Source organism: Gopherus flavomarginatus, chromosome 5 (assembly GCF_025201925.1).
Source record: "Gopherus flavomarginatus isolate rGopFla2 chromosome 5, rGopFla2.mat.asm, whole genome shotgun sequence".
Classification (NCBI taxonomy): Eukaryota; Metazoa; Chordata; order Testudines; family Testudinidae; genus Gopherus; species Gopherus flavomarginatus.
Window position 1 is genome coordinate 22,197,543 of NC_066621.1, and position 27,266 is coordinate 22,224,808.

Sequence of the window (27,266 nt, forward strand, 5' to 3'; positions counted from 1 at the left end):
TGGTTAAATCAAGTCCTTATCCTCCCTGCTGATCTGCCCTATGTTCCAAGCCCAACCCATCTCCCATGCTGCTTTTTATCCACACAGCTGCTGAGGCTGCCTGAAGCCGGGGGGGGAACCTTCTGAACGTTCAGATTTGCAAGGCCTCCACGAGACTGGGTTCTTCTGGCCAAAAGCAGGTTTTTCCTGAGACTAGAACTGAAGTGTGAGTACAGCTGTGATTACAGGTAAAGCCAAGAAGCACAATTACTACAGGCCAGTTTATTTTCACAGCGGCACCTGCCTCATTGTAACCTTTGGGCTATCCAGCTCCTTGTCTCTAGGCTCTGGATCCTGCTGCACCCCAGGGCTGAGCCAGGACATGCCACTGTTTAAAGCCTTAATTTCAGAGGCACCATTCACCTTGGATTGTCCCCTGCATTGCGGCCATATGTGGTGAGGGCAGGAAGTGTCCAGCTGTTGGGATGCTCCCAAAGCACGTTAGGGGAGTGGGGGTGTTCACTGAAAGCATTGCTCCCCATCCATAAGAGATGCCAGGAGATTTTAGGGCCTCCTGCATGGCTACATGTTTTGCCACCCATCAGTCTGCAGTGAAATAAACACTTAGCCTGGATGGGCAGTGGACTGTGAACCCTGGAGCTTCAGCACTAGAGCACGTTTCTACATGTGAGCCATAGGGGTAACTCCTCTAGCTGAGAGCAGCAGAAGGCTCTAGGCCACTAAGTGGATCCACAACATTAGCTGGAACCATGCCACTAAACCCGGGGGAGTTCTGATCCAGGATATTTGTTCACGACTATCCATACATTTTAAATAGATTTATTTTGCTGCAGCGACAGATTAGCCTCAGGGAGCAGGCACTGGGCATTGGTGGTGAATTTCACGCTGAGGAGGCAGATGCAAATACAGGAAAGAAATTTACCTTGTAAAAGACAGGTGCACCTGAGCCTTAGAGTAGGATGATATGAAAGCCTGTTGAATGTATGGGGCCATATTTATCCCTGGTGTAACCCCAAGCCATGGCTGCCCGTCGCCCCTGGTCCCCAGAAAAGCACTGATGAGACCTTTGCTGTGTTTTTTTTTGGGATATCCAGGAATGCAGGCCCAAAATAAACCAGGAGGGCTCTTTATATTTTGGCTGACAGCGTACATTTCGTTAGCCCTCTGCAGGATCCAGTCCTAAGTACCCCTGTGAAGTATTCTCCCACTCTCTGATACCACTGAAGTCAAAGCAGTTTCTCAGCATCTTTTGGGATTAGGTCCTTAGCCAACAGCCTAAATGCTGAGGTCAGAAGGTGCTATTCTGATTACTGAGTCTGACCTCCTGCATAGCACAGGTCAGAGAATCCCCTTGTCTGAGTGGGTAAGCCCTGCACATCAGCTGAGCCTGGGCAGAGGTTTAACATAAGGCTAGGAGAGCACAGGGAAATTTGGGTTATATTTATATTCTCTTCCCCCAGCCTCCAACAGCACCCATTGCCCCCCTTTCTCCTCTCCCCCGTCCGCAATTAATTTTGCTCTGAAAACCAGGTATCTGCAGCCTAGCATAGAATATTTTAATTCTTACACAGCAAAAGTATCCAGTTAAAAAAGCCACTCAAGTGACACACTCCCTTGTTTCTGTTTAAAGAAGCGATGCTACATGATAACAAAACTCAAGCACTTAGCAAACTTTTTTGATGGGAAAACAAATTGGAGTAACAGATGAATAAATACACCAATTAATTACTCTGCTTTCTCACACACCGCAGGAATACCTACCATAGTCAAAGATCTCAGCCAGTTTCTTCTATGCATTACAGAAACTAAAGTGCATCTTTAGTAACTGTTCAGGGCTCTGTGATCCAGAGAGGCTTAGCTTCCAGACCTGCTAAACATAGTGAAACCTTTGTTCTAAAGTCTCATTGACACTAATGGTCCTGTGCCTCACTCTGCCAGTGTAAACAGGCCTGAAAGTGGAGTGAAGTGTTATCCCACTGTGCAGGGCTAAAGTGGAGTAAAATGGCCTCAGTGTAAATGATAATCAGGCCTTCCCCCCTTCCCCACTCCTTGGGTTGTTAGTACCCAACACTCTTTCACAATGCTCAGTTAGATAGAAGGCTCAGGTGCCAGAATCTGGTTGGTGTAGATCTGGAGAGACCCAACTGACATCAGTGGAGTTACTGTGGATTTACACCAGAGTAAATCAGAGCAGCAGCTGAATGCAAAGGCCTGGATTCTCCTCTCATTCACACCAGTGCAAATCCTGACACTGGTGCCCATGAGACGAGAACCAGGCCTCTTGTGTCCAGAGCGGCGTCCTTACAGAAAAGGCTCTGGGACCAGATCTTCCGCTGCTGTCAGCGAAGGTAGCTGTGCTGACCTTAGTGGAACTATGCCCGTTTACCCCAGGGGAGAGTCTGGCTCCCTGTGGTACTTGGTAGAACGTTTGGTGCCCTGCCATGGAGTAGAACTGTGAGGCAGTGTAAATAATAGCCATGAATAATAATCCCGCCTCCGACTGAACATGAGCTCTACGGGAGGACAAGCTGCAGCCAAGCACCCATATGTACAGAACTGGCTTACTTCATCCAGCACAAACACAAACTTTCCTCCCTTGTTGGTTTCTCTGGGTTCACAGACCCTCAGCTAAGGCCAGTGGGCTCTGTGTCTTGACAGCACAGGGGCCGAACAGGTTTGGCAGAAGCCATGTGCTGAGGTATCTGTCTCCCTGTGTAAGCCAGGAATGGGCTGAAACCAGCTTTGTTTCATTAAATAGCTTTCTCTGAATTCTCCAGGCTGCAGATTGTTACACAACAGCTAAAAGGAAGAGGCGAGGGACAGGGATTCCCCAGTGATTACCATGCCCTCGCTCAAGGCCATTTCATGCCATGTAACATGCTTCCGGGGAGCGACACACACCAAGTGCCAAATGCAGGCACGGGAGTTCTAAAACTGGGTCCCACCTTTGCCACAACTTTTAACATCGAGGTACAGCCGACGGGTCCCAGCATGCAGCACTCTGTGTCATGACCGCTGGGGAATCAAGCTGGAGCAGTACATGCTGGGAGCTGTAGTCTCTGCCAGTCTCCTTATTAAGGATGACAGTGGCTGCACCGGGATTCCTTTAGGGCCATTTGAGGGCAGTTGCCAATGGGGCCCTCAGCTGGGCAAAGCTCAGGGTGCCTCTGGCTTAGGCTGTAATGGGGGCAGAGGGCACAGTCATGGGCAGGCACTTTGGCCTTGTTTGCTCTATCGAACACATGGGAGAATGGGTTGGAGGGCTCAAAACAAACATCGTGGGGGGTCCTATTGAGTGAGATAGACACGGCCTATCTCCACTATGCTGCAGCTGCCTGTCTCCAGCGGGCCGTCATGCCCGGCTTGCTCTAGCTCAGCATCTTGTGTCGGTCAAAAACCGTCTTCCTCTGCTCCTGCACTTGGCGCTTCCATCGCTGCTGGGCTCCTTCCACCCTCTCCAGCACTGTGTTGGCTCTGGCACCAGTGGGAGCGGGAGCTGCTGCCAATGAGCGGGCCTCCTGCAATGCAAAGAGAAGGAACCAGGAGGTCAAAAGGGTGAGTGGAGTGGAGAAGTGATATCTCTAATACAGAAAAAAGCTGCTCAGCATTGGGAGACACTTTTACATGAAGAGCTATTTCGGGACTGAGATTTCCTTGCAGAGAGAGGGCCTGATTTTCAGAGGTGCCCAGCTCCCACTGACTCATACTGGAGGGGTGGGGGTCCTCAGTGTAACTGGGCTTGAAGCTGGGACTATCCGTGCTAAAAGCACAGGCCTCCAGCACTGGAGCTAAAGGAGCAGCTTCCCTAGGAGGTACCGGTAGTAGGCTCTTATCCCCTTCTTTAGGCCAGCAATTAGAAGGCCAGTGCTCCACACTGCTAATGTGGATTGCATCAGCACCGCTGAACATTTGGCCCATGCTTACCACTTGTGCGTGGGGGGACCCACTCATACATCTGCAGGGTGAAATTTCAAACCAAAGGCAATCATTCATTACTGGGTTTGGGTCCCACTCAGAGAGCGTGAATGTCAGGGTTCCCCCCCACCACTCCGAACTCTGGGGTACAGATGTGGGGACCCTCACAAAAGACCCCCTAAGCTCATATTCTACCAACTTCACTTAAAACTTCTCTAAGGCACTAATTCCTTAGACTGATATTGTTGCCACCACCAAGTGATTTACACTAAATATTCAGGGAAGGGTCACTTGGAATCCCTATCCCCTCAAACCCCTTCATCCTCCTTTCCTGGGGAGGCTTGAGAATAAAATACCAACCAGTGGCCTACGCAATGTGAGCACAGACCAGACTTTTTGTCTTCAGGACACTGAAATCAATCGGGTTCTTAAAAAAAGAACTTTATTTATTAAGGAAAAAATAAAATCAGGATGGAAGGTAACTGTTATGGGTAATAAAAAGATTTAAAACACAGAGGATTCCCCTCTGGGCTCAGCTTCACAACTACAAGACAGGAATGAAACTACCTCATAGGGAAATGTAGAAGCCAAAACAAAAGAGAACCTAACACATTTCCTTACCCTACTTACAGTTTCTGTGGTTTTAGTTGGATTATTCCAGGTATGGTTTTTGGGAGATTGTGTACCTGCTGGTTTTTCCCTCCTCCCGGAGAGAAAACAACAACAGACCAACAAAACAAATCCTTCCCCCCGCCCCCATTTGAAAGTATCTTCTTTCCTCATTGGTCCTTCTGGTCAGGTGCCAACTAGGTTATTTGAGCTGCTTAACCCTTTTCAGGTAAAGCAATCCAGTACAGCTGCCAAGCACACAGAAAGGTTGCTACCCTTCCCCCTATTTTCATGACACTGAGAAAGGGCTAGAGCTAGAGCTCCTCATCCCAAAGCACAGGGTTAGATCTTCAGCTGGTGTAAACTGGTGTAGCCCAGAGGTTATGGCTCTCGGTGTTTATCCTGCATTGATACCCAGCTGAGCTATTGGGCCTGTTCTAACCATGCGCTCTTGTCATTTAGTATTTATGCTGCAGCAGTGCCCAAAGGCCCTATTACGCTAGGTGCTGTACGAATGTGGGGGAAGACAAAGAACTTAAATCTAATGGTATTTATATCATGCTCGTCACTGGGTTATCAAAGTGCCTTAAAGAATTATGCAAATCTATATTAGTGGAATAAATGCAGATCCTGATCCTCTCTCATTCACCCTGGTGTAAATCAGGAGTAACTCCTCTAGGCCTGATCCCCCCCCACTCACCCAGGAGTAACTCCAGTATAATCAATGAAGCTCCCTGATGGGGTTTTTCAAACACCAAACCAAACAGCCCCCTCAGCCCGTTTCTGATCCTGAATCTGCCCAGAAACGGACTGGTCGGGAGAGTGAGAGAGCAGTACTGTTACTGAGCTACCTTCCACCTGAGCCCCTCCCGTCTCCCCCAGCAAGGGCTCTGCATGCTGGACATAAGAGGGAGCAGAGTCAGGAAAAACCCCAATAAAAATACTCACGGGGAACAGCTGTCCCTCTAACCAGGCACTAGGAGAAAGAATAGCCTGAGGATTAGCTGGGAGAGCTGTAGAGGGAGATGGAACTGATTTCCTTCCCCTCAGACCCCTTGCTTTCCACTCCCTTGCACCCCTTCTCCTTCTCTTCCCCTCCCCGGAATCTCCCCCTGCCCACTGTGTCTCGGAGCTGCTGCATTTCAGTCCTTCCCAGCCACATGAACTTGCACAAAAACTCTCCACCAAAAGGAAGCGTTACTTCCTGTAACCGCAGCTGGAGATGCTGGGGCTAGCTCTGTGCTGAAGCTCCCCAGTTCCTGGAGGGATTTCCTGAAGGGCTTCTGGCCCCTCTCCTCTGCTGCCACATACCTCATAAGGGATTAACATGCCTTATTCGCTTCACTGAGAGCTGCCTGCTAACTGCACCTTCCTTTGCAGCGGCCTGAGCTGGCACGGCTTCTAAGGCCGCAGAGCTGCCAGGCTCAGCAGGGAGCAGAGCAGCGGTGTGGAAGAAAGGTGTGTGTGTGTGTGGGGGGAATCGGTCAGTGATTAACTCCTTGGCTTCAGACCACTGTGTCAGATCCATCTGATGGTCCACTGCTCTCATGGCAGCGCAGGAACTGCAGGACCAGCACTGAAGGGGTTGAAGTCCGTGGCTGTTCATCCCACCTTTGGTCCCACTGAAGCCAGTGATCCAAATCTCATTTGCTCTAATGGGACCAAAAGTTGATCCATGCTCAGTGCTTTGCTCATGACTCTGAAGGATGTCATGTCAGCAGGAAGGAGGGGTGGACCTCCCAACAAGGGCTATCCCACCAGCAGATCCAGATGCCCTCTGAGAGTGTGTCCGGCACACTTGCTAGCCAGACACCTCATGCTCTCCAGCAGTTGCTCTCCAAGCTGCTCCCTTCCCCGGCCAACAGGAGTTGGGCTAAGCTCTTCCCAGGTGTAAGCAGCTCTGGGCATGCTGGAAATCAGTACAAATGATCATGGGCCTTCTGAGCCACAGCACTGAGTCTGCTGCCACTGTGGGTTCAGTGCAGACACAGCATGTTACAGAGAGGACACACAACACTGCGCTCTCTCTCTCTCAGATCTAGTGTTTGTCATTCCTCTGTTAGAAGGAAGCATGTGTCTGTTTTTTGGGGTGAAATGCAGCATCAGAGTTTAGGTGCAAAAAAATCAGGTGCTGGGAGAACGCAGGGACAAAGCAGAGATGGAACAGGGCTAGGAGTGAGAGTGATGTCCTCTGGGTTGCAAACTCAGGACAGGGGAGTTGTTTCTGGCTATCTGCAGACTCAGGTAGATATCACTCCACTGGTTACACCTGGGGCCCACGTGGAAGGTTCAGCCATGAATCCTAGACACTTACTGGTTTTAAAATGAAGGATTTTGGAGCAGTTGAATAGGTCATGCCAGCCAGGGCTCATCCACCAACTTCTCCTGGTGCCAGTGGGTGCTCAACCTCACTCTCCCCTGACTCCACCCCTGCCCCACCCCTATTTCAACCCCTTCCCCAAAGTCCTCACCCAACTGGACTCCTTCCCCAAATCCCCAGCCCAGCCCCGCCTCCTCCCTTGAGTGCCCTGCATTCCCCCTCCCTCCCACAGCTTGTTACACTGCAAAACAGCCTGCTGGGAGGAGAAGTGGGGACATGGCATGCTCAGGGGAATAGGCAGGGCTGGGGCCAGGATTTGGGGAAGGAGTCCAGTTGGGGTAGGGACTTTGCCCCAAATTGCCCAGTGCCCTACGCAGCTGCATGTTGCTCCAGCGGCCAGCCTGATCCCCTAGCTACCTGAGCTGGCCAGGAAAGCTGCCCCTGCTCTCACCCTGCACCCACTACACCTGTTCCCCAGAGCCTCTGCCCCTGCTCTGCCCCCACCCCCACTCCACCTCTTCCCCAAAGCCCTACCCCTGCTCCACCTCAGCCCTGTAACTCAGCAAAGTATGCAGGGACTTGCCCATGTGACTGCAGACTCCATTTTGCTGTAATTTTTCACAAGAACAAAGAGGTGTTCTTACAGGTGGAAAAGACTGATGCCTCATCTCCATCTGGTCCTACTGGCATCCAGAGGTATGAAGCAGGATCGAAGACGTATCTGCCTTCTCTCAATGGGTCAGTTGTGTAGCTGATGGTCCTTAATGGGCCATCAAGCAGGCTAGGCAGAGCTGACACCAACTTGTCTGGGGTGTCACCCAGAAGCATAGCAGAAGTTTGAAATACAGACAGTACAGAGCCAATACTTATAACTTTAAGTACAAAAATAATCCATGCATACAGATAGCATAATCATAACCAGCAAACCATAATCTAGTCTTAGATGCCTCATTTGACCCCCCTCCAATACAAGATTTGGTGACACTACAGGACCTTGGTTGCAACCATGTTCTATATGGTCCCAGTTCAAGTCAATAATGTGACACATGCCATCTCAGCAAACACACTGGCTTCCTCTCTTGAAAGAGTGTCTGGGCACCCAGCTAATCCCCAGGGAGGTGGTGCGCCCAGCTGCTAGCGAGGGGGCCCTGCCAAGCCTGCCAGGCGGTTGAAAGGAAGGCAAGTGTCTTTCATCTTGCTCCTGAGCGGTGCTCTCCTAGTGCACAGGGCAGGCACAGCGAGGAAGGTCCCATCAACGCGAACAGCTGCAGGGACACGAGGCCGCCCTGGGCAAGCACCCTTGAGCACTTGGGCATATCTCGTACTGCAGAACTGTTGGTGTCACTAAGCATAACCCTAAGTAACTTGGGAGGGTGGAAGGCCACAAGGGTATGGAGCCTTCCTGGTTTTAGGCCTCAGCAGACAAGAGTCCCTCCATGTCTGAACTTTAATCGACCTAAAAGGCCAGGTGTAACAGCTGTTATCAGTTGCAACAGTTCTAACTGGTTTAAAGCAGAAATAATGAGGCCTGTGCACCTTTAGCAGAAGGATAAGATAACTTGCAGAAGGAAAACTTACTAACGAGCTGCCGCAGCCAAGATTACTTAATGCACCTGTGCTTACGTAATTGCTACAGGGGGAGGAAGGAGGAGGAGGAGAGGGGGGAAGAAAGAGAAAAAAAAAACTTATAAAAAGGGAAAAGCCGCTTGTGTAGGTGTGCTGGATCTGAGGCATGTCAAGTCTCCCAGCACCGCTTTGAGATCTCAAATAAACTTTGCTTGCTTCTCCACCCTGGTGTGTTTATTGGCGCTAAGCACTCCAGGCACGAACCACTGTTGCTTGCCTCGGGCACCCTCTGTGCCTGCAACAGAACCGTCCCTTGCCCCTGGCTGGGACAGGGAAGGGGGCTCTCCCCAAAGTTCACCTTGGGTTCCCCTGCCTCACTGAAGAGCAGGCTGTGCTCTAGGGGTACAATGGCCAGCAGGGGGAGTCGAGCTTGTGTCCTGCCTTCAGCTATCAGCGACGTGGCCTGGGGTCGAAACTCTTCCCCTGCCTGACTCCTTAAGTCCCCATATCCTGGTAATCCTCTGCCGAACCTAGGGTGGGCTCCTCCAGGGCCTGTTAACACTGAGATGAGGGGCCCAGACATGCTGCACGCAATCCATCCCTAGGGCCGTCCCCGCTGCAGGGCTGGGATAGTGACTGGTGAATGTCCAGTGCCGCCGGTGACACGCAGCGTTTCACAGCAGAGCTCAGCATGGCTGGGCAGATACAGCATCAGCCAGCCTGGGGGAAGAGACTCACCTCCAGCTGAGGGCAGCTGGGAGCTTTCAGCACCCAGGATACAGCGCGTTCTGCCTCCTCTCAAGGCCTCGCCACCATCCCTTCAATGGCTGTTCTCTCTCGCCTGTCCTTGTCCCCTCCTTATCCTCCTTGTGCCCCTGCTGGTAGTAACCAGGCCATTGACTGAGGAGTGTGGCTGTCTAGGAAACCCAGAAGGGGTTGTCTGGAAGGGTCTGAGATAGCTCACCCCGCCAAGGGGGCTGCCTCTCTCCATTTCTTTGCCTCGTCTCTCTCCTGGGATCCAGGGCCTGACCTTAGAACCTGGGCATTCACCATGGCAGCGAAATGGCAGCCGCTAGCCTCCTGGGCCAGCCCTTGTTTGGGTAGTCTGCTCAGGACTGAGCTGGCCTGGAGACTGCAGCCAGGGTGGCTCCTAGAGGCCATGATAACCTCAGCCCAGAAGCTCCACTGATTGGGAAGGGATCATCTAGTGATCAACACAACCCCAGCTTGTCCAGCACAATGGTCCCAGCTTACGGAGCAGCTCCAAACAACTGACACCTAAAGGAAATGCTGGGTCCCAGAGCCGCTCGTTCCACCTCCCATAGTCCGCCCCCTGCATCTCTGTTATAGCATGAGCCAGGGCTAAAATTAGCTCATTACAGCTAATCACTGTGTGTGCATCAGCTCCACTCCCCCTGCCACCTGGACTACCATTACCACCCACTAGTAACAAGCTTCATCTACGCTTCCTCTGGGGGCTGGGATGTGGTGGCCTCCCTGCTCAAGCAATGGGAGCTGGGGGGAGCGACAGACAAGGCAGGCTATACAGGGCCTAATCCTGGTGCCCTTGCTCTAAAATCCCCACGGAAGTCAATGGAAGCGTTGCCTGAGTCCAGAGCTGGGCTCAGGAGAGGACCAGTGGCTTTTGGACAGAGGTGTGGCAGCAAGACCACGTGTGACATGATAGCAGTTTGCCTACTTCACACGTGCTGATCCTTCTCTAAAATCCACCAGAGCTAAAGGAGATGTCCCTGAGCTACTAGCAGTAGCAGGTCCTTTATCCTCACATCACTCTCTGGCTCATATGCAAAGCCAGGACCTTACCGTGGGAAACATCCCAAGCCGACTGAAAACCAAGCCCGTGCTTACGGTGAGCAAGACAGGGGCAGGGCAGTGGTCAGAGCTGCTCAGGGCTGGGCGTTCCCTGGCTTAGAAAGTCACAATTGTAATAATGGGGCACATGCATTCCCTCACCCAGGGGGCACTGTATGGACGCAGGGATCTAGCAGGGGAAAGATTAAACACTACAGGGCCTGGTTGTGGGGACAGTGTAGAAAACCACCAACCCCCTCCCCGGCATAAGACGGGTTGAGGCGTGAGTGAAAGCAGGCAGGGTGGGACTGGATGTTAAGGGAGAGTCAATGGCCCAATCGAGGCCCATCAGCACAAAGGCCCAATCAACTGCTGATCCCTAAAATGCAACCAAGTGGGATCTGTCAAAGGCGGGTGTGGCCTGAGTGCAGCTCCGGGTCCAGGTGGGGTCCCTGGAGTAGTGGGTCTGGGGTGCAGCCCTTGGCACCCCTGCAGAGTCAAAAGGCACCAACTCTAGCTTTGTCAGCTCCTCTATGCAGCTCTCCTGCCTCCCAGAGCTGTCTGGGCCTTCACAAAAAGACCCTCCTTCTGCACCCCTCTAGAAGGGTATTGCTAGGTGGGGGTCGCCAGGGCTGCACACGGATGGGAGCACTTTGCATTTTGTTTGGATCTGATCCACAATTCAGCAAATGAAAATCAATCCAATTTGCAAATGGGCAGGACCACAAAACTGCCATGCTAACCGCTCTGGGCAGGCCGACTCTGGGCCCTGGGAAACCTGCAGCCACAGGCTTCACATTTCAGAGCGTCACGTGGACCAAGATCCAGGATTTAAAAGATAAAACAGAACAAAAAATTCTACATTTCTAGTTGGCATGTAAAAAGTGCCAGCCCCAGCAAGACCCAGGTGGGATGGGAGATGAGAAACATCAGCTATAACGACCCCTGATGTCTGCCTGCCCTCGTTCCCGGGAGCTAACCCTGCTCTCTCTCCTCCTCTAGGTTCTCCTACCATGCCCACCACCCTCCATATCACCCGCCGCAGCCCCCTGACCTCGTTTTCCTCTTCATTGTGCAGGGGCTGGGTGTAGGCATCTGGCTTCCGGATCAAGGGGTCGACCAGCATGAGGAAGGCCATATACAGCAGCAGCGCCCCCACCACCGAGAGGTAGATGATGATGATGATCTGTGGGCACATCAAAAGGGGCTCTGGGCCGTCGGTGGAGATTGCAGGGCTGGGGGACACCCAGCCTCCTCCCCAAGCCAACCCACTGACTGATAGGATCAAGAGGAAATATTCCCCTCCAGCCATAACTATCCACGGGATGGAGGGCAGGGGCACTGTTGGAGCCAAGGTACCAGGCTAGAGGGGCCCCTGCTGTGCTGCAGTCTGGCAATGCCTCAGTGAGGTGCACTGGGGCTCCCATCCCAGCCTCTCTACTAGTCATAGGTGCTGACTCTGTGGGTGCTTTGGGGCTGAAGCACCCATGGGGCAAAATTAGTGGGTGCTCTGCACCCGCTGGCAGGCTTGAGAGCAGACACCTGGGGGTGGCCGGAACGGGCTGGTGATAAGAGTGGGGGGGAGTGAGGCTGGGCTGATTTCTTCGGGGAGGAAAGAGGAACCAGGAGGGCAGGGGGCTTTGCATGGAGGGCTCGGCAGGGAGGAAGAGAATGATGCAGTGTTTGGGGAAGGGGGCCATGGGAGGAGCCTTGCCAGCCTCCCAAGCTACCTCACACCTACTCACAGCAATAACAGCAGCTGAGCACCTTGCTCCATCTCCCAATATCAACACCCTTCACACAGGGGAGGGGGTCAGTGTTGTCATCCCCAGACCAGAGCCAACAAGAAGAAGGGGTATGGGGAAGGGGTGTGGGAAGTCTTTACTATGCCCCTCCCCAAACTGGCGAACAAGAAAGAATCCAAGCGAGGAATCCCTTCCTCCCCCATTGCATGGAGAACAGGCATCAGGCCCCCAGAGCAATCTCCTTTGTCCCACATCCAGCCCTTGCGGTTCTGCCCGGGGGCGTGTGGTGCAGGGGCACGAGCAGCCCGTCTTTACCTTGATGGTGGTGGTGCTGCGCTCCTCGTACTTGCACTCACATAGCAGGCAGTAGGCTTCCACATCGTTCCCCGGCACGGGCATCGGCTCCACCACGTGCAGGCAGTTGCTGCGTCACAAAGGAGCCGGTGTCAGCAGCAGGGTGGGGCAGGTGGCTGAGCTCCCGGCAGGTGCCTGTATCCTGGGGCCCAGAGAGCGGCCCGCCATCATGGAGAACCCTAGTGGTGATGCTAGGCAGTGCCGATAGCTTGGTGGAGAACCAGAGAGAACCACCGGGCCTGTCTGCGTCCAGCAGCCCCCTTTGTGCTCAGTCCAACTGGGAGAGCTCAGCAGTTGCTCAGATCACTTTACACGGGAGTTGGCCGCGGCTGGCTGAAGCTCTAGGTGCCCCAGATACTCGTCCCCAGAGCTGGGGCTGGAGGAGGATGGCCTCAGCCAGTGCCTTGGAGTCAGGTGGCTGTGCCTCTAAAGCCACTCCATGCTAATTAGCCCTCTGAGCAAAGAGGCTAAGGCCTGAATGGGCCCTGGAGGCTTATTTCCCCCAGAGAGGGGCAGGGCTGAGGCGTAGGGGTGGCTTGGGGGGAATCTTGCCCTGCTGCTGTTCCTGCTCTGGGGTTAAACAGATCCCTCAGGCTCCAATCAGGCCAGCCACTTTCAGCCAAGCGACTGGCTCCACTTGCTCAGAGATCTGAGCCAGCTCCAGCTTCTAGGCACCCCCAGGAGCACTTGGGTGAAAACTCTGGGTTAGGTCACAAGTGCAATGAGTTTTCTGGCCTCAGCCTAGTCAGTGAATGATGTATGGTCACATGACACAGCACCATGACATGACAGTCTTATGGGTGAGAATAAGGCCTGGCACCGTAGCTTATGTGAGGACTGAGGGGCGTGGGCAGAGTCATGTATGTGGGGAGTGGGGTGGAGTCCAGGGCTGGGCTAGCAGGGGGCTTGCAGGTCAGGACTGAAGGACACTAGCAGGGCTGTATGGCACAATGCAGACAGGTGCTCTGTGCCTTGCTCTTGTCAGTAGCTCCCAGACCCCACCCCTTTCAAAAGCATTCAGTTCCCATGCACTGCAGGAAGAGAGAAGCGGCTTTGGTAGCGCGTGCCAGGAACAAGCCCCAGTTCTGCCTGTCCAGGACACATTGCTCCCTGCGCTCCCTCGGAGGCAAATGTTGAAGCCCAGCTATGGCCCCAGGTTATGTTAGCAGCACACAGTGGAGGCTGACAGCCTGGCTCGTCACTGTCGCTGATTTCCACGAACCACTAAACACGCACCCGGAGGAAAACCCTTGACAGTGTAAGTTCACTGCAGCCTGGCATTTGGGGAGAAGCACGTACTTCTTGTACATGGTGGGTTGCAGGGCTGCTCCTAGCAGGTCAGGCTCTGAGTCTGTGCCAGATACGGACTGGCTACAGAGCTTCCGTTCCTTCTCAGGCCTTGGCTACAGGACCGGCGCTAGGGGTTTGAGCACCCTAGGCGGACAGGAATTTCGCCGCCCCGCGCGCTGGTCCCGCGGCTCCAGTGGAGCTGCCGCAGTGGTGCCTGCGGAGGGTCCGGTGCTCCGTGGCTCCGGTGGAGCTGCCGCAGTGGTGCCTGCGGGAGGTCCACTGGAGCCCTGCGAGGAGCCGACCATCCGCAGGCACGACTGCGGCAGCTCCACCGGAGCCGCCTGCCGCCCCCTCCGGCAAAACAGCGCCAACCAATTATTCTGGCGCCCTAGGCGATTGCCTAGGCTGCCTAAATGGTAGCGCCGGCCCTGCTTGGCTACACTTGAGAGTTACAGTGCTGGTGATGGCTTTACAGTGCTGTAACTCACTCCCCGTCCACATTGGCAAGGCACATACAACACTGTATCTCCCTGGCCACACAGCTGCAAGTACTCTACCTCGGCGAGAGGAATAAAGAGAATAGCGCTGCTGCTGCAGCGCTGGGGTGCCAGGGAATAATCTTACTACGCTGTAACTGACCTCTGGAACCTTCCCATAATGCTTTTAAGTGAAGGTCCCACTCTTTGTTTTGTTGTGATGCCTCTGTTTTGTTGTGAACTCTCCCAAAGCTGCTTATCAAAAAAACAAACATAGCCACTGTTTGCTGTGAATGAGCTCCCTTTGGAAGGCCCACAGCTAGTGTTTGCTTGAAGAGAGGGGAAGGGAGGGGGCTTGAGAAGAGAAGCAGTGCAATGGGAGGGAGGGAAGGGGCGGTCTGTTTCGGGGAAGCTGCTTATCTGGTCTGTGAGCAAAAAAACCAAAGAGGTGCTGTTGGGGGAGTGGGGGTCAGAACTTGCAAGCAGGGCCGTCCTTAGGCATAGGCAACATAGGCAGCTGCGTAGGGCACCTGAAAATTTGGGGCACCACTGGGTCTTAGTGTCCACCCTCTTGTTTTCCTATCCCTGTTCTGACCCTTCCTGCAGGCTCCCACAGATGGCTGCTCTAGCCTGGTGAGTCTTCCCTGGGAGGGAATCTAGTAGTTAAAAGTGAAAAAACCTCCAGCCTGCCAGACCTATTAGCACAACATTGAAACTGTTAAAGAGACATTCAAGGGGTAATAAAGCCATTTAACAGGCATTTGCCAACCCCAAGGTATATACTGACAGGTTTCAGAGTGGCAGTCCTGTTAGTCTGTATCAGCAAAAACAAGGACGAGTCCTTGTGTCACCTCAAAGACTAACAAATTATTTGGGCATAAGCTTTTGTGGACTAGAACCCATTTCATCAGATGTCCATGAAAGTTTATGCCCAAATAAATGTTTATACTGTCAGTTTCTGACGTTACTGACAAAAACAGTTGTGCATTAATGTAATATTTACACAGAACATGTCAGTCTACAGGACCTTAGCTTAAAATTTGCTTTAAAAATATTTCATTAGTGAGCTGGTGAAGATTATAAAATCACATTTCTAAAAAATGCTTGCATAGAGTTTTAGATGCACAATCATCTTTAGCCTTAAATGTGTGGATCTTCAGACATACAGTTTTTTAAATAAATCCTTCAAAAGACCTCCCTTATCTAAAATACACATTTTAATTACTATAGTTAAAAAAAAAGTGCTTCCAAGTCTTCCTGTCCTTTCTGTCCATCCCTTCACCACCTCTCCCCCCACTCCCCACTGAAGAGAGCCCTTAAAGGGACAACAGTCCTTCCCTTCCAGATAGCTGGACAAAGAGTTTCCCTTTCTTTACTTCTGACTATCCGATGAACTAGTTTTAAAAGAACCCTCCAGCAAAATCAGTACCTTAGTAAGACAAAATCCTTGTTATACCTAAAATCTTTGGAAACATATTTTTTTAAAGTTGGTGAAATTTCATAACCATGTCTCTTGTTATGGAGATCACACAAAGTAAATTACTGTTCCCTTTTTCTAAAAGCAATGAACATTGTTATGAACACACTAAACCTCTCTGATTAATTTAAAAGAATGTCTTTGTTTCAGTGAGTTAAATATGTAGTAATCTGGAATGCTGGCTTAAGATTTGAGTACGTTTAAAATATAAATTCAACTTAGAAATACTGAATAAGAAAATGTAAAACAGAGAAGAGCTGCATCATGTATTCCATTATATGTAATGTTGTATTCAGCAGGACAGCTGACTCACCCTTACTATGAAGATTTTGCAAATAAATCTCTGACAAACTTCAGGGCATATAAAAAAACCTGTGACTCACATTTTTTATTCCCAAATTTTAGTGCTTTTAATTAGGTACTTTCTTCATGTCCATTCTGCATGAGGGAGAGGGCATGGAAGTCTCTGCGGGGAACTGTGACTCTCCGCCACCATGAGGCAGGCCAGGCATCTCATTATCCTTTGCTGTCAAGTCCCTCCTCCCCCTCCCCCACCAGGCTGTGAGCTTGGGCTGCCATCCAGCATAGGGGCACCAGTTTAATAATACTGCGTAGGGCCCCATAAATCCTAAGGACGGCCCTGCTTGCAAGGCATGCTGACAGAGAGTCAGCTCCAAAAATCCACTCTCTCTCCCCCCCACGCTCCCTGTCACACTCCACCCCACACACCCCCTTTTGAAAAGCACATTGCAGCCACTTGAACGCTGGGATAGCTGCCCATAATGCACCGCTCCCAAAATGCCACTGCAGATGCTGCAAATGTGGCCACGACAGCGCGCTGGCAGCTGTCAGTGTGGCCAGACTGCAGAACTTTCCCTACTCAGCTGTACGAAGACAGGTTTAACTCCCAGCCCTGTACTGCTGCAAGTGTAGCCATACCCTCAGAGAGCCCCACCGGCTGTGCTCAGTGCAAGGGCCTTTGATCCTCTGCCACACCAGCATGGCTGAGGTTAGGTTACATAAGGCATGTTATGCTCCACGCCAACTAGTGGCTGGACAGTATCATACAGATTAGCATCCCATTGCCAGGAGGAGAGTCATGGGGCAGACCCTCAGCAGGTGTAAATCAGTAGATCTCTGGTGATCACCACAGAGCTATGATGATTTACATCAGGTGAGGCTCTGGCCCAGAACCATTTGTTCTGGTCTCTTGTGCTTCTCCCTGTTTCACCCAAGGTGGCTGCAGCCCTCTCAGTATCAAGGTGCTTGTATTGGTATAATTATGTCCCTACAAGAAAAGGAAGAAGCTACCCGCGTAAAAGGCACCTGTACAGCAGTATAGCTGGGTCTATGCTCAGGGCTGCTCCAATTTAACTAGTCCTGGAGAAAAACACCCTCTTCCCCCTTGTGGAAATAGTCAGCTCAGTGAAAAAAAAAAAACTGTAGAAGTGGCCTATGCCAAGAGACAACTAGTGCAGACAGACAGGATCCTGGTGAGAAACTAGCTTCACTGACCGGATGAGTAGAAATTATGAGGCTAAATAGCTCTAACTTACTCAGTTAATGGCCCATCATTGTAATAAAGAATTCTGTGGCACCTTATAGACTAACAGACGTTTTGGAGCATGAGCTTTCGTGGGTGAATACCCACTTCCTCAGATGCATGTAGTGGAAATTTCCAGGGGCAGGTATATATATGCTAGCAAGCAAGCTAGAGATAACGAGGTCAGTTCAATCAGGGAGGATGAGGCCCTGTTCTAGCAGCTGAGGTGTAAAAACCAAGAGAGGAGAAACTGGTTCTGTAGTTGGCAAGCCATTCATAGTCTTTGTTCAATCCTGAGCTGATGGTGTCAAATTTGCAGATGAACTGAAGCTCATCAGTTTCTCTTTGAAGTCTGGTCCTGAAGTTTTTTTGCTGCAGGATGGCCACCCTAAGGTCTGCTATAGTGTGGCCAGGGAGGTTGAAGTGCTCTCCTACATGTTTTTGTATATTGCCATTCCTAATGTCCGATTTGTGTCCATTTATCCTTTTCCGTAGAGACTGTCCAGTTTGGCTGATGTACATAGCAGAGGGGCATTGCTGGCATATGATGGCGTATATTACATTGGTGGACGTGCAGGTGAATAAACCGGTGATGGTGTGGCTGATCTGGTTAGGTCCTGTGATGGTGTCACTGGTGTAGATATGTGGGCAGAGTTGGCATCGAGGTTTGTTGCATGGATTGGTTCCTGAGCTAGAGTTATTATGGTGCGGTGTGCAGTTAATGGTGAGAATATGTTTCAGGTTGGCAGGTTGTCTGTGGGCGAGGACTAGCCTGCCACCCAAGGCCTGTGAAAGTGTGGGATCATTGTCCAGGATGGATTGTAGATCCTTGATGATGCGTTGGAGGGGTTTTAGCTGGGGGCTGTATGTGATGGCCAGTGGAGTCCTGTTGGTTTCTTTCTTGGGTTTGTCTTGCAGTAGGAGGCTTCTGGGTACACGTCTGGCCCTGTTGATCTGTTTCCTTATTTCCTCATGCGGGTATTGTAGTTTTGAGAATGCTTGGTGGAGATTTTGTAGATGTTGGTCTCTGTCTGAGGGGTTAGAGCAGATGCGGTTGTACCTCAGTGCTTGGCTGTAGACAATGGATCGTGTGATGTGTCCGGGATGGAAGCTGGAGGCATGAAGGTAGGCATAGTGGTCGGTAGGTTTTCGATATAGGGTGGTGTTAATGTGACCATCACTTATTTGCACCGTGATGTCTAGAAGGTGGACCTCCCGTGTAGATTGGTCCAGGCTGAGGCTGATGGTGGGGTGGAAGCTGTTGAAATCGTGGTGGAATTTTTCCAGAGTCTCCTTCCCATGGGTCCAGATGATGAAGATGTCATCAATGTAGCGTAGGTAGAGAAGGGGCGTGAGTGGACGAGAGCTGAGGAAGTGTTGTTCCAGGTCAGCCATAAAGATATTGGCATATTGCGGGGCCATGCGGGTGCCCATAGCAGTGCCACTGATCTGGAGATATATATTGTCATCAAATTTGAAATAGTTGTGTGTAAGTTGTGTGTGGTTTTCACACCTCAACTGCTAGAACAGGGCCTCATCCTCCCTGATTGAACTGACCTCGTTATCTCTAGCTTGCTTGCTAGCATATATAAACCTGCCCCTGGAAATTTCCACTACATGCATCTGAGGAAGTGGGTATTCACCCACGAAAGCTCATGCTCCAAAACGTCTGTTAGTCTATAAGGTGCCACAGAATTCTTTGCTGCTTTTACAGATCCAGACTAACACGGCTACCCCTCTGATACTTGACATCATTGTAATGTTCAGCCCCCCAGCCCTGTCGCTCTCCTGACATAAACTAACAGATCTCTGTGCCTAGGCTTGGCACCATTTAATTTTTATAATCTTGACAGATAATAGCGATGTTGGTTCTGAAGCACTTTTTTCAATTTTTAGTGATTTAAATGTTCACAGTTGTGGGAAATCCTAGAGGGGGGCAGACAATAATTATTTAATGACAGTAGATGTTGAGATTCAAAAAGTTAAAGCTACCTAACTGGTACCATGCTCTAACTCCAGCTTGACAACACATTTTAAGGTGGGACTCTAATGAGCTCTCAAGGAGCATTTTTCTTACTTTGCCTGTCTATACATTTTGATTACTATTGATGAAATATTCTGTCCTTGCCTTGTGTGTCTCTTGCGAAACTGATGTTTACTTACATTTACTGATAAGAAACATTTACAGATAAGCAAAGAAAAATAGTCCTTGAGAACAGATTAAAGTCCCACCCTCTGAATGTGTATGAAACATGTTATAAAGCTGGACATCAAAGGAACCGAAAATGATTCAGCAAAACGCCTCCCTGTAAATGATTCAGCAAAATGCCCCATATCTTAACATAATAAAATCTCACCCCACGCCCCCAAGGGTGTGAAGTACACACTGCTATGTAAACCAGCCTGAATACAAGCACAAAGAGGTCATTAGATAAGGAACAGTCTGCTCATTGATGCTCAAGGGCCTTTGTTCAATCCAGGTTGTGGCTTCAAAGTGATCATGGCCCTGTACAGACATCCACAGAGGACACCCCCGCAGTGCGGACACTTTCTTCTTAGCCCTGGGATTTGGCAAATGGCGTTAGTGCTCAGGAACGAGCCAATTCCAGATTTGCTGAGAGTGCAGGTATGGATGGTTAGGTACTGAGCTGGTTTTTCCTCTTCCACCCCCAGCTCTGCCAGTGTCTCAGGCCACGGCCCCTCTGCTTTGCCAATCATAGGCTATTGCGAGATTGCACATCCCACAGATGTGCATAATCCGAACAAATGGAGTGCAGGGAAAATAACTAATTTTGAACATAAGCAACGGAGCAGATCTGATTCTCTGCTCAGGGTAACTGAAGTCTGTATTACAGAGCAGAGAGCCAGGCTTGTGGCAAATGTGAATTGATCCTGAAAGCTGTGAATTTATCTCTCTGTCTACTTATGGGATCCTCACAACTGCACTATCTGTCACGCATGGGTGAATGTAACCCCACTGTCACCTGCAGGTAGTGAAATATTATTCTCATTGTACAGGTGGGAAACCAAGACCCCGAGAGATAAGTGACTTGCTGAAGGTCACCAGGAGAGTCCGTGGCAGAACAGATACTTGAACCCTGGTCTCCTGGGGATCACTAGTGGTTAAAGTGTTTGCAAGGGCCGTGCTTCATTCAGCATCCCATTTCCAGTCCCTCAAGGCACAGCCCCAACCACCACACAGCCTAGTGCCTTAACCACAATGCCATGAAGAAGCTGAAGTTGGTTCTTTGCTTCCCTACTTCACTTCCTGTTTGCAACAGAAAGCTGATGACTTCAAGCAGGAGGTGATTCTGCTCCTGTCCGTAGAGTGCACCCTGTGCACAGGACAATCCGCTGCAGCTGTGCAAGACAGAGATGCTGGGGAAACGGCCAGGCTGTCAACTTCAATAACCAAAGAGCAACCCAGAGAAGGAAAGGCCCTGTGGCCTTAGGGTATGGCACAGATACACTGATTGCAGTGGTGCACTGTGGGTATTTAAATCAATCAGGTGGATGCATCACACATGTTTAGGTTCATTCTCCTCTCATTCTTTATTATGCAAGGTGGTTTAGTGGTCAGTGCAGGGGATTAGGACTCATGACTCCTGGGTTCTGTTCCCAGCTCTGCCACTGACTCGCTATGTAACATTGGCAAGTCACTACCCAGCTTAATGCCTCAGTTTCCCCATCTGCAATATCTGGCTAATGATACTTTATAAAGTGCTTTGAGAACTACACTAACAGCTCAGCTGTTCGGGGGGAGGGGGTGGGTTAAGATGGTCCTAAAGCCTTTCCGCTGTCATCCTCAGAGCACAAGGGCGATAGGATACTAGACTCTCCGGAGGGTCCAGGGCCATGGAATCCTGTCTGCCAGACTCCTGTCTCTCTCTAGATAAGCAGAGTGCCCATCACCATGCTGTGCAGAGACTGGTGGTGTGTAAATAGCTAGCAAGGGCTCAGCTAAGCAGCTCCACCCAGCACGATCTGTTACACATGGTTTCTGACCTATTTCCATTGCAGAAGGATGGAACCCAGTTTCAAGCCCAACACCCTCTTAGGGGTGTCAGATCCAGGTCTGGGCTTTCTGGGTCAAGCCCCTCATTATTTTGACAGGGGAACTCCACAAGCCTCCCATAAGAGGTAACTCACCAGTCTTTCTGTGACACATTCTTGTTGTAAATGTGCCCACTGATGTTCCGGTATGGGGGGCAGATGCACTTGCAGCGGATGTCCTCTGAGCTCTGCACAGGGAGAGGAGTTGGCATTAGTGACTGGCACATGAGCAGCTGTTCGAGTTCCCCCACATAGAGTGAGACAGGCAAGATGTTCCCTAATGGGGGGTAACTTTCCTTCATGTCTCTTCTTCCTGCTCTGCATGTTTCATAGCAATGACATCTTTCAGCCAGATGCCAGGAACTCTCCAAACAGATTGTTATATGGACTGAATCACCCACTACCCTAGCCATTCAGAGCTTCACTGACAGTGGGGCTAGAACTCAAATCCTCCAGCTCCAAAAGCACAGGCTGAAGGAGAATCTTCACTAGCTGTTTGCAGTATAGGGCACATGACACAAAAGGTGAGCAGTTCCAATTCCATGCTGAAGAAGGCAGTGCCATACACCCTCTCCCTCCCCAAACACACAAGCCAATTTGCTACAATACCCATCACCTTTGCAAACTTCCATGAAAAAGCACACTCCCTATCGTCCCTGTCTCAGTTGCATGTGGCACCTTAGGCTGGTGACTGCATCCGTAGCTGTTCCCCACTCTCCGCCCCTCACCTTGCTGGCCTGCGCTGGAGGTGCTAGGACACACCACGCCACCGCTGCCAGCCACAAAATCTTCATATTTTCCCAGCTGTGCTGTATCAACATCCCAGGAGCCTGAAACAAGAAAATAAAAGAGTGTGTCGGGGGAACGATTTCCATCTGAAAGGGGCCAGCCAAGCTGCAGTATTTAACTCCCTCATCTTCCCCAGTCTCTCCACGCTCCTCTCAGACTGCAGGATGTCCCTAGACTCATATTTAAATTACAGTAACACCCAGCTCAGGGCCCTGTTGTGCTAAGGGCTGTACATACACAGAGAGACAGGCACCATCATGAAGAGCTTTTACAATGTCAAATAGACAAGACAGGCTAAGGATGGGAGGGGAAACGGAGGCAAGGCAGTGTGCCCAAGTTTTGTGACTCTGTGCCAAGCCTTGCAATATTTGGAGCTTTTCTTACAGTCCTAGCTCCTGGAGTGATGAGGGGCTCACAGTTTGCCTTTATTATAAAGGGAAGTTCTTAGCCCTTGGGCTCATGCAGAAAAACTCAAAAACGTGACCCCCTAAAGTCTCCAACTCCAGAAACAAAACAAAAAAATCATTTAAAAAACATCATGATTTTAAGCCAACCTCATTTGGGAGAATGGGGGCAGAGGGACCTGACTTGTGATTTCTGAACACTTGTGTCACTGGCTGGCTAGTTCCTTTAAATGAAGCAGGTCCAGCACTCCTGTACCAGGGCAGGTGCTCCCTGTTGGGCCACTTAAGAAGGTGGGGGCAGCATCTGGGCTATAAAGGAGCAGGGAGAGTCAGACAGGGAGAAGATCCCAGGGGTTGAAGACCAATAAGAGGAACTGACTTGATGGCAGACTAGCAGCAGATTTTTTACCCAGTAATGTCTCTGTGCTAGAGGAGACTGAGGGACAGTACCAGGGTCTCCTGTTGGAGGTGAGAGCTTACCAGAACAGGGGGAGTGAGGGATGATCTCCTAGGGAGACTAAACTCCCAGCAGAGAGGCTGGAACAGGTTCCTGCTGGGAATAATAGGGCAAGTTCTAACTGGAAGGAGATGGGAGGACTGAAGATGAGTCCAGGTGTGGTGAAAGATGCTGGAGTGTGGTATGTGCTATGCTGAGGGAAGATGGTGTGGGGTTTCTGAGGGCTCTATACACTGGAGATGATAAATGGAGCATAACTTGCACTGTAGTTCAGTAATAAACTGGTTCCAAAGAGGGATATTAATTGGGGTGAGCAATCCTGTGTTGGAGCCCTCTGGGGCTTGAAGGGGCATGGGATGGTAACCCTGGCGTTAGGGTACCCTGTTGCTAGGTGGTGCTCTGGGATGAGGGGGAATCATTCACCGTGTGACTGGTAGTACTGGAAGTGACAGCACCAGACCAGGTTGCCCTACTGGCTGGGTGAGGAATGGAACTCAGGGTCTCTGGCCTCCCAGTCTAGTGTCCTACCCACTAGACTTCACTACCTCCCCTAAGCCACATATTTGTCGGATATGTTCAGGAACCCAGAACTAGCTCCTCTGAGTCAAAGCCCCGCATCTGAATTGCCACAGACTTGGGAACCATTGGGACCTAGTTGTCAGTAAACTCTAGAAGAGTCCTAGCTCTGCTCTAATTAAGGCTAGGAACTTCTGTCTAAAGACTTGCTCTTCTCAGCACTCTGAGATAATTGTGGAATTGCAAAGTGTCTCCCAACTCCACACGGCAAGGAAGGTTCTTGCTTCTAAAACTCCCACTCCATAGTTTCCTGAAAGGAGTTGTCTGTGGGGTTTGTTTTAGGGCTGCAAAAACAATGCAACCCTGCAGAGTTCACATTATTAACCCAGTGATGACCAGTCACCAGTGGTTTCATGAGTGGAGACTCTTTCCCTGGGAACTGGACTAGGAAGATGAAGAAATCAGAATAAAATAAGCTGGTTCAATGGGGTGCCCTCCAGCTGCTACTGCAATAGAAATGTTAAATATGGCCCCAATCCTTCCACTAGGCTCCTTGACTGCAGATCCAATTGTAGGAGGGAGACCTACTAGCATACCGCATTGATCACATGGCTAATGAGAGCTATAGCTGGATTTATTCTGCTTAAATCAAGGTCCTGTGATGATGATTCATACCCCAGAGCAGACACTTGGATTTGTCGCCATGATTCTGTCTGTGTTTAATTTGCTGCCTTGTTTCTCATGACTCTCTATTCCAGGTGCCCTCTTTGCACTAGTGATGTTTATAGCATAGCTTAGCAGAACAGTTTATAACACACACGCACCCCTATGCTAGCCAAGCAGACAGCGTGAGTGATGTGGGCCTGCTCTAATCCTATTACAGCCATGGGGAGTCTTTCCCTGGGTTGTGTTGGACTTTGGATCAGGGCCTCTGGAAACCCAGAATTGCATTTAACATGGTCTGAAGCGCAGGGGGGAGACAGCACTGTGAATTAGTGCCACAGCCCTGATCCATCACCCACCAACTTCCCTTCCTCCTCCAATAGTCACTGCACAATGCAGCTAGTGTTTGAGTCTTGGCTTAAGTAACACTGAAAGTCTTGTGCCCCTGTGAAAGTTAGTCACCCCACTGTGGCATGAGAGGCAGCAGCTGGGCACCCCCCAGCTCCACGCTGAGATGGGCTTGATGCTAAGTTACTCATGCTGCTTGGTACATGGCTGAGCTTTCCTGGGAGATCTTACATCCAAGTAATGACCAGGCCTGACCTTCCTTAGTCTCTGGTTTCTCCTTTAAGACCCACTTGTGTTTCCTAGAATGTCAAACTCCCTAGCCATTTAGCAGGGGAGATAGATCCCACCAACCAGTGTGGATGGACCACGCAGTGCTTGCTTATTGCTGGGGAGGACTTTTCTAGAAGGGACGATGTGGACCCAAAATGGCCAAGTTAGAAACATTAACACATGCAGGAGGAGGCTGTGAAGCATTGCAGGATGAGTCAATGGCTGTCATCCTGGGGCCCCAGACCAGACATTGGCCAAACTCGTGACTCAGCCTGCCAGATGGGAACCTGGGGGCTATACCCCTGTGTGTGCCAGGCTGTGTGCTGGCTTACAGCAGAATGCGGGGCAGCCGGGAGCAGCCTTTGGCCCTGCCTGTCTGTGCTAGGGATATACAGATGCCAGGGATGGAGGAACCACCCACCTTATGCTAGAGATGCAAAACCCTGCTCCATTAAATGTTTAGTCTTCTGTCCCTTTTGATTAGCAGGTGCACAGCATCCTGATAAAATGCTGAGACCCCCAAAGAAAGGGGTGAGCATCCATGTGGTCACACCTACTCAGACAGGAAACCTGCCCTCCCCCCTCTATAAAGTGAGAAGTTGTCCCAGCCTTACCACACAGCAGAAGCAGGAAAGCCATTGCTTCCAAGGCCAGAAGGGGCCCTTGGGATCATCCAGTCTGACCTCTTGCACAGCATGGGCCGGGCCAGGGAGCCCACAGCTTGCAGTTGAATGGATAGCCCTCCCCAAGCAATGAGGTCTAACACAGACTGATAGAGGAGCACCCCCCTGCAGAGAGGCAAGGGGTGCTGCAGTGCAAGACCAGAGCCTAGAAACTGAGCCCTTTGTTCCTTGTTCAAATGTAGGTCTTGTTGCTGTGGGGCTATTATGCCCCTTCTCCCCCATTTAATATTATCACAAAAGGGGCCTCCCTCACCCTATGGAAATTGCAGCCTTCATCCTAAAAAGCACTAATCAGCTTTGGAAAAAATCTCCAAACAAGGTGATGTTGCATCTCTGAAGACTGTCTAGGCTGCGTGTGCTGTCAGGAAGGCCCTGAGAATCTAGTCCACGTGACAGCTAACAAGAAACTCACCTGAGCAATGACCACGCTGTACATAATGAGCCACAGCTATCCCTTGCAGAACCTGCTCTAGAGCCATTAGATAGGTATGAAACCGCTATCAATCCTTGTGCCTTTGACTCATGGTTCCGCTGCTAAGGAAGGACCTAACCTGCTGTACTTCTGGCTAGGATGTGCAGTGCGTAACAAAGGCAGCAACTCAAGCTAATTAGTTTGCAATTAATGTGCAGATTAAAGTTCTGCTTGAATCCATTATGTCTTTCTGTGGATCCTAACAGACAGTACGCAGCTGGCTCTGCACAGCCCACAGTGCACACACGCAGTTACACTAAACAGTAGTCAGCATTAAGGATTGCAAATCAAAATGCCCACTGCTGCACACACATCTAGTTTGCATTTAAAAAAAAAACAATTAGAATCATAAGACTCACCTTGCAGCCGAATTGATACCCACCCCAGCAGCAGCTCCTAGCAATGATGGAAGCCACGCTCCCTTACCACTGATTGGCTCCCTGCACTGATACTCTCTGGTCTGTATCATAACAGACATCACCTGCTACCAGCCAGAAGTCCCGGCCTAGGGCTGAGCTAAGGGACCATGGATCATTTCTCAACCCTGGTGCGGCAAGAAAAGGAATAGTTGCAAAATGTGAAGCACTAGTGCAAAGCGTGGTGTGAATGTGATGTCAAAATGCCACATGGTGGGGAGGGAGGAACAATCATCAGGGAATCATTGTATGAAGTAAGGGGGAAAGGATGGTCTTGTTAAAGCACCAGCATGGGAGCCAGGATGAGGCTCGCCACCTGCCCAGGTTTCCCCAGCTCATCCTTTTTTTTGAGGTAGCTTGTGTAAGCGGGGGAATGGTCCTGCTATTGTGGGGAACCTTTCTGGCTTCTGCACTACCCCAGTGAAGCGGGCTGGCGAAAGGATCTGAGTCCTTGCTCCCACTTCCTTTACCCAGAGGCCTTCCTGTCCTTGAGGACTCCCCTTCCACTCTCCTGTCTGGCAGAGTCCTCATAACCCCAACAAGGCTAGGCCCAGGATTTCTAGGGGCTCAATCCCCAACCTCGCTGTGGTCACCTAGGACAGGGGCTAGGGTGTCCCCACTCTGGGGTACTCTCTTTGCACTGCACACCTCCCTGACCCACTGATCACATCATACAATTTAAAGCAAATACAAGTTATTTAATTATTAATTTAAAAAAAAAAGAATAAGGAAAAATGGAAAAGGTTAAAGAAAAACACATCACCCTGTTCTGTGGCAGAGAACATTACAAACAGTCTCTCCGGAATGTCAGGGCAGTTCACAGTTTGTTCCTTGTAGGTCCCAGGCCTCCTTCTCAGGCCCTGGCTGTGCTGCAGGGATGCTGCAGGTTGGACACTTGCTCTGGCGGTGGCCACACACTCTCAGGCTCTGGGTGGCAGGACCCTTCTCCCCAGCACCACCCCCACCCTGTCAGGGTTACGATCCCCCTCCAAGTCTGGCCTGCAGGGCCTCTTGGCTGAGGCATCTCCTTGTGCTGGGCCCACTGCCCAGGGTCCCCCTCGCTTTCCCCAGCTGCTCACCATACCTGG

General features: G+C 50.7%; 1 protein-coding gene across 3 annotated transcripts; it reads right to left on the reverse strand.

Moving 5' to 3' along the window:
• Positions 1 to 887: 887 nt before the first annotated feature.
• TMEM9 (transmembrane protein 9) lies at positions 888 to 26,228 on the reverse strand. Of its 3 annotated transcripts, none has more exons than XM_050956448.1 (6): positions 26,145 to 26,200; positions 21,889 to 21,990; positions 21,257 to 21,348; positions 12,283 to 12,391; positions 11,277 to 11,408; positions 888 to 3,518 (listed from the first exon to the last, which is right to left on the reverse strand). In XM_050956448.1, the coding sequence occupies exons 2-6, from the start codon at positions 21,979 to 21,981 to the stop codon at positions 3,369 to 3,371; spliced, it is 576 nt and encodes a 191-aa protein (XP_050812405.1). In that variant the 5' UTR covers positions 21,982 to 21,990; positions 26,145 to 26,200; the 3' UTR covers positions 888 to 3,368. The 3 variants fall into 3 exon arrangements, with proteins under 3 accessions (XP_050812405.1, XP_050812406.1, XP_050812407.1); XM_050956449.1 differs by lacking the exon at positions 26,145 to 26,200 and adding an exon at positions 23,730 to 23,746; XM_050956450.1 differs by having other exon boundaries at positions 889 to 3,518; positions 26,122 to 26,228.
• Positions 26,229 to 27,266: the final 1,038 nt, after the last annotated feature.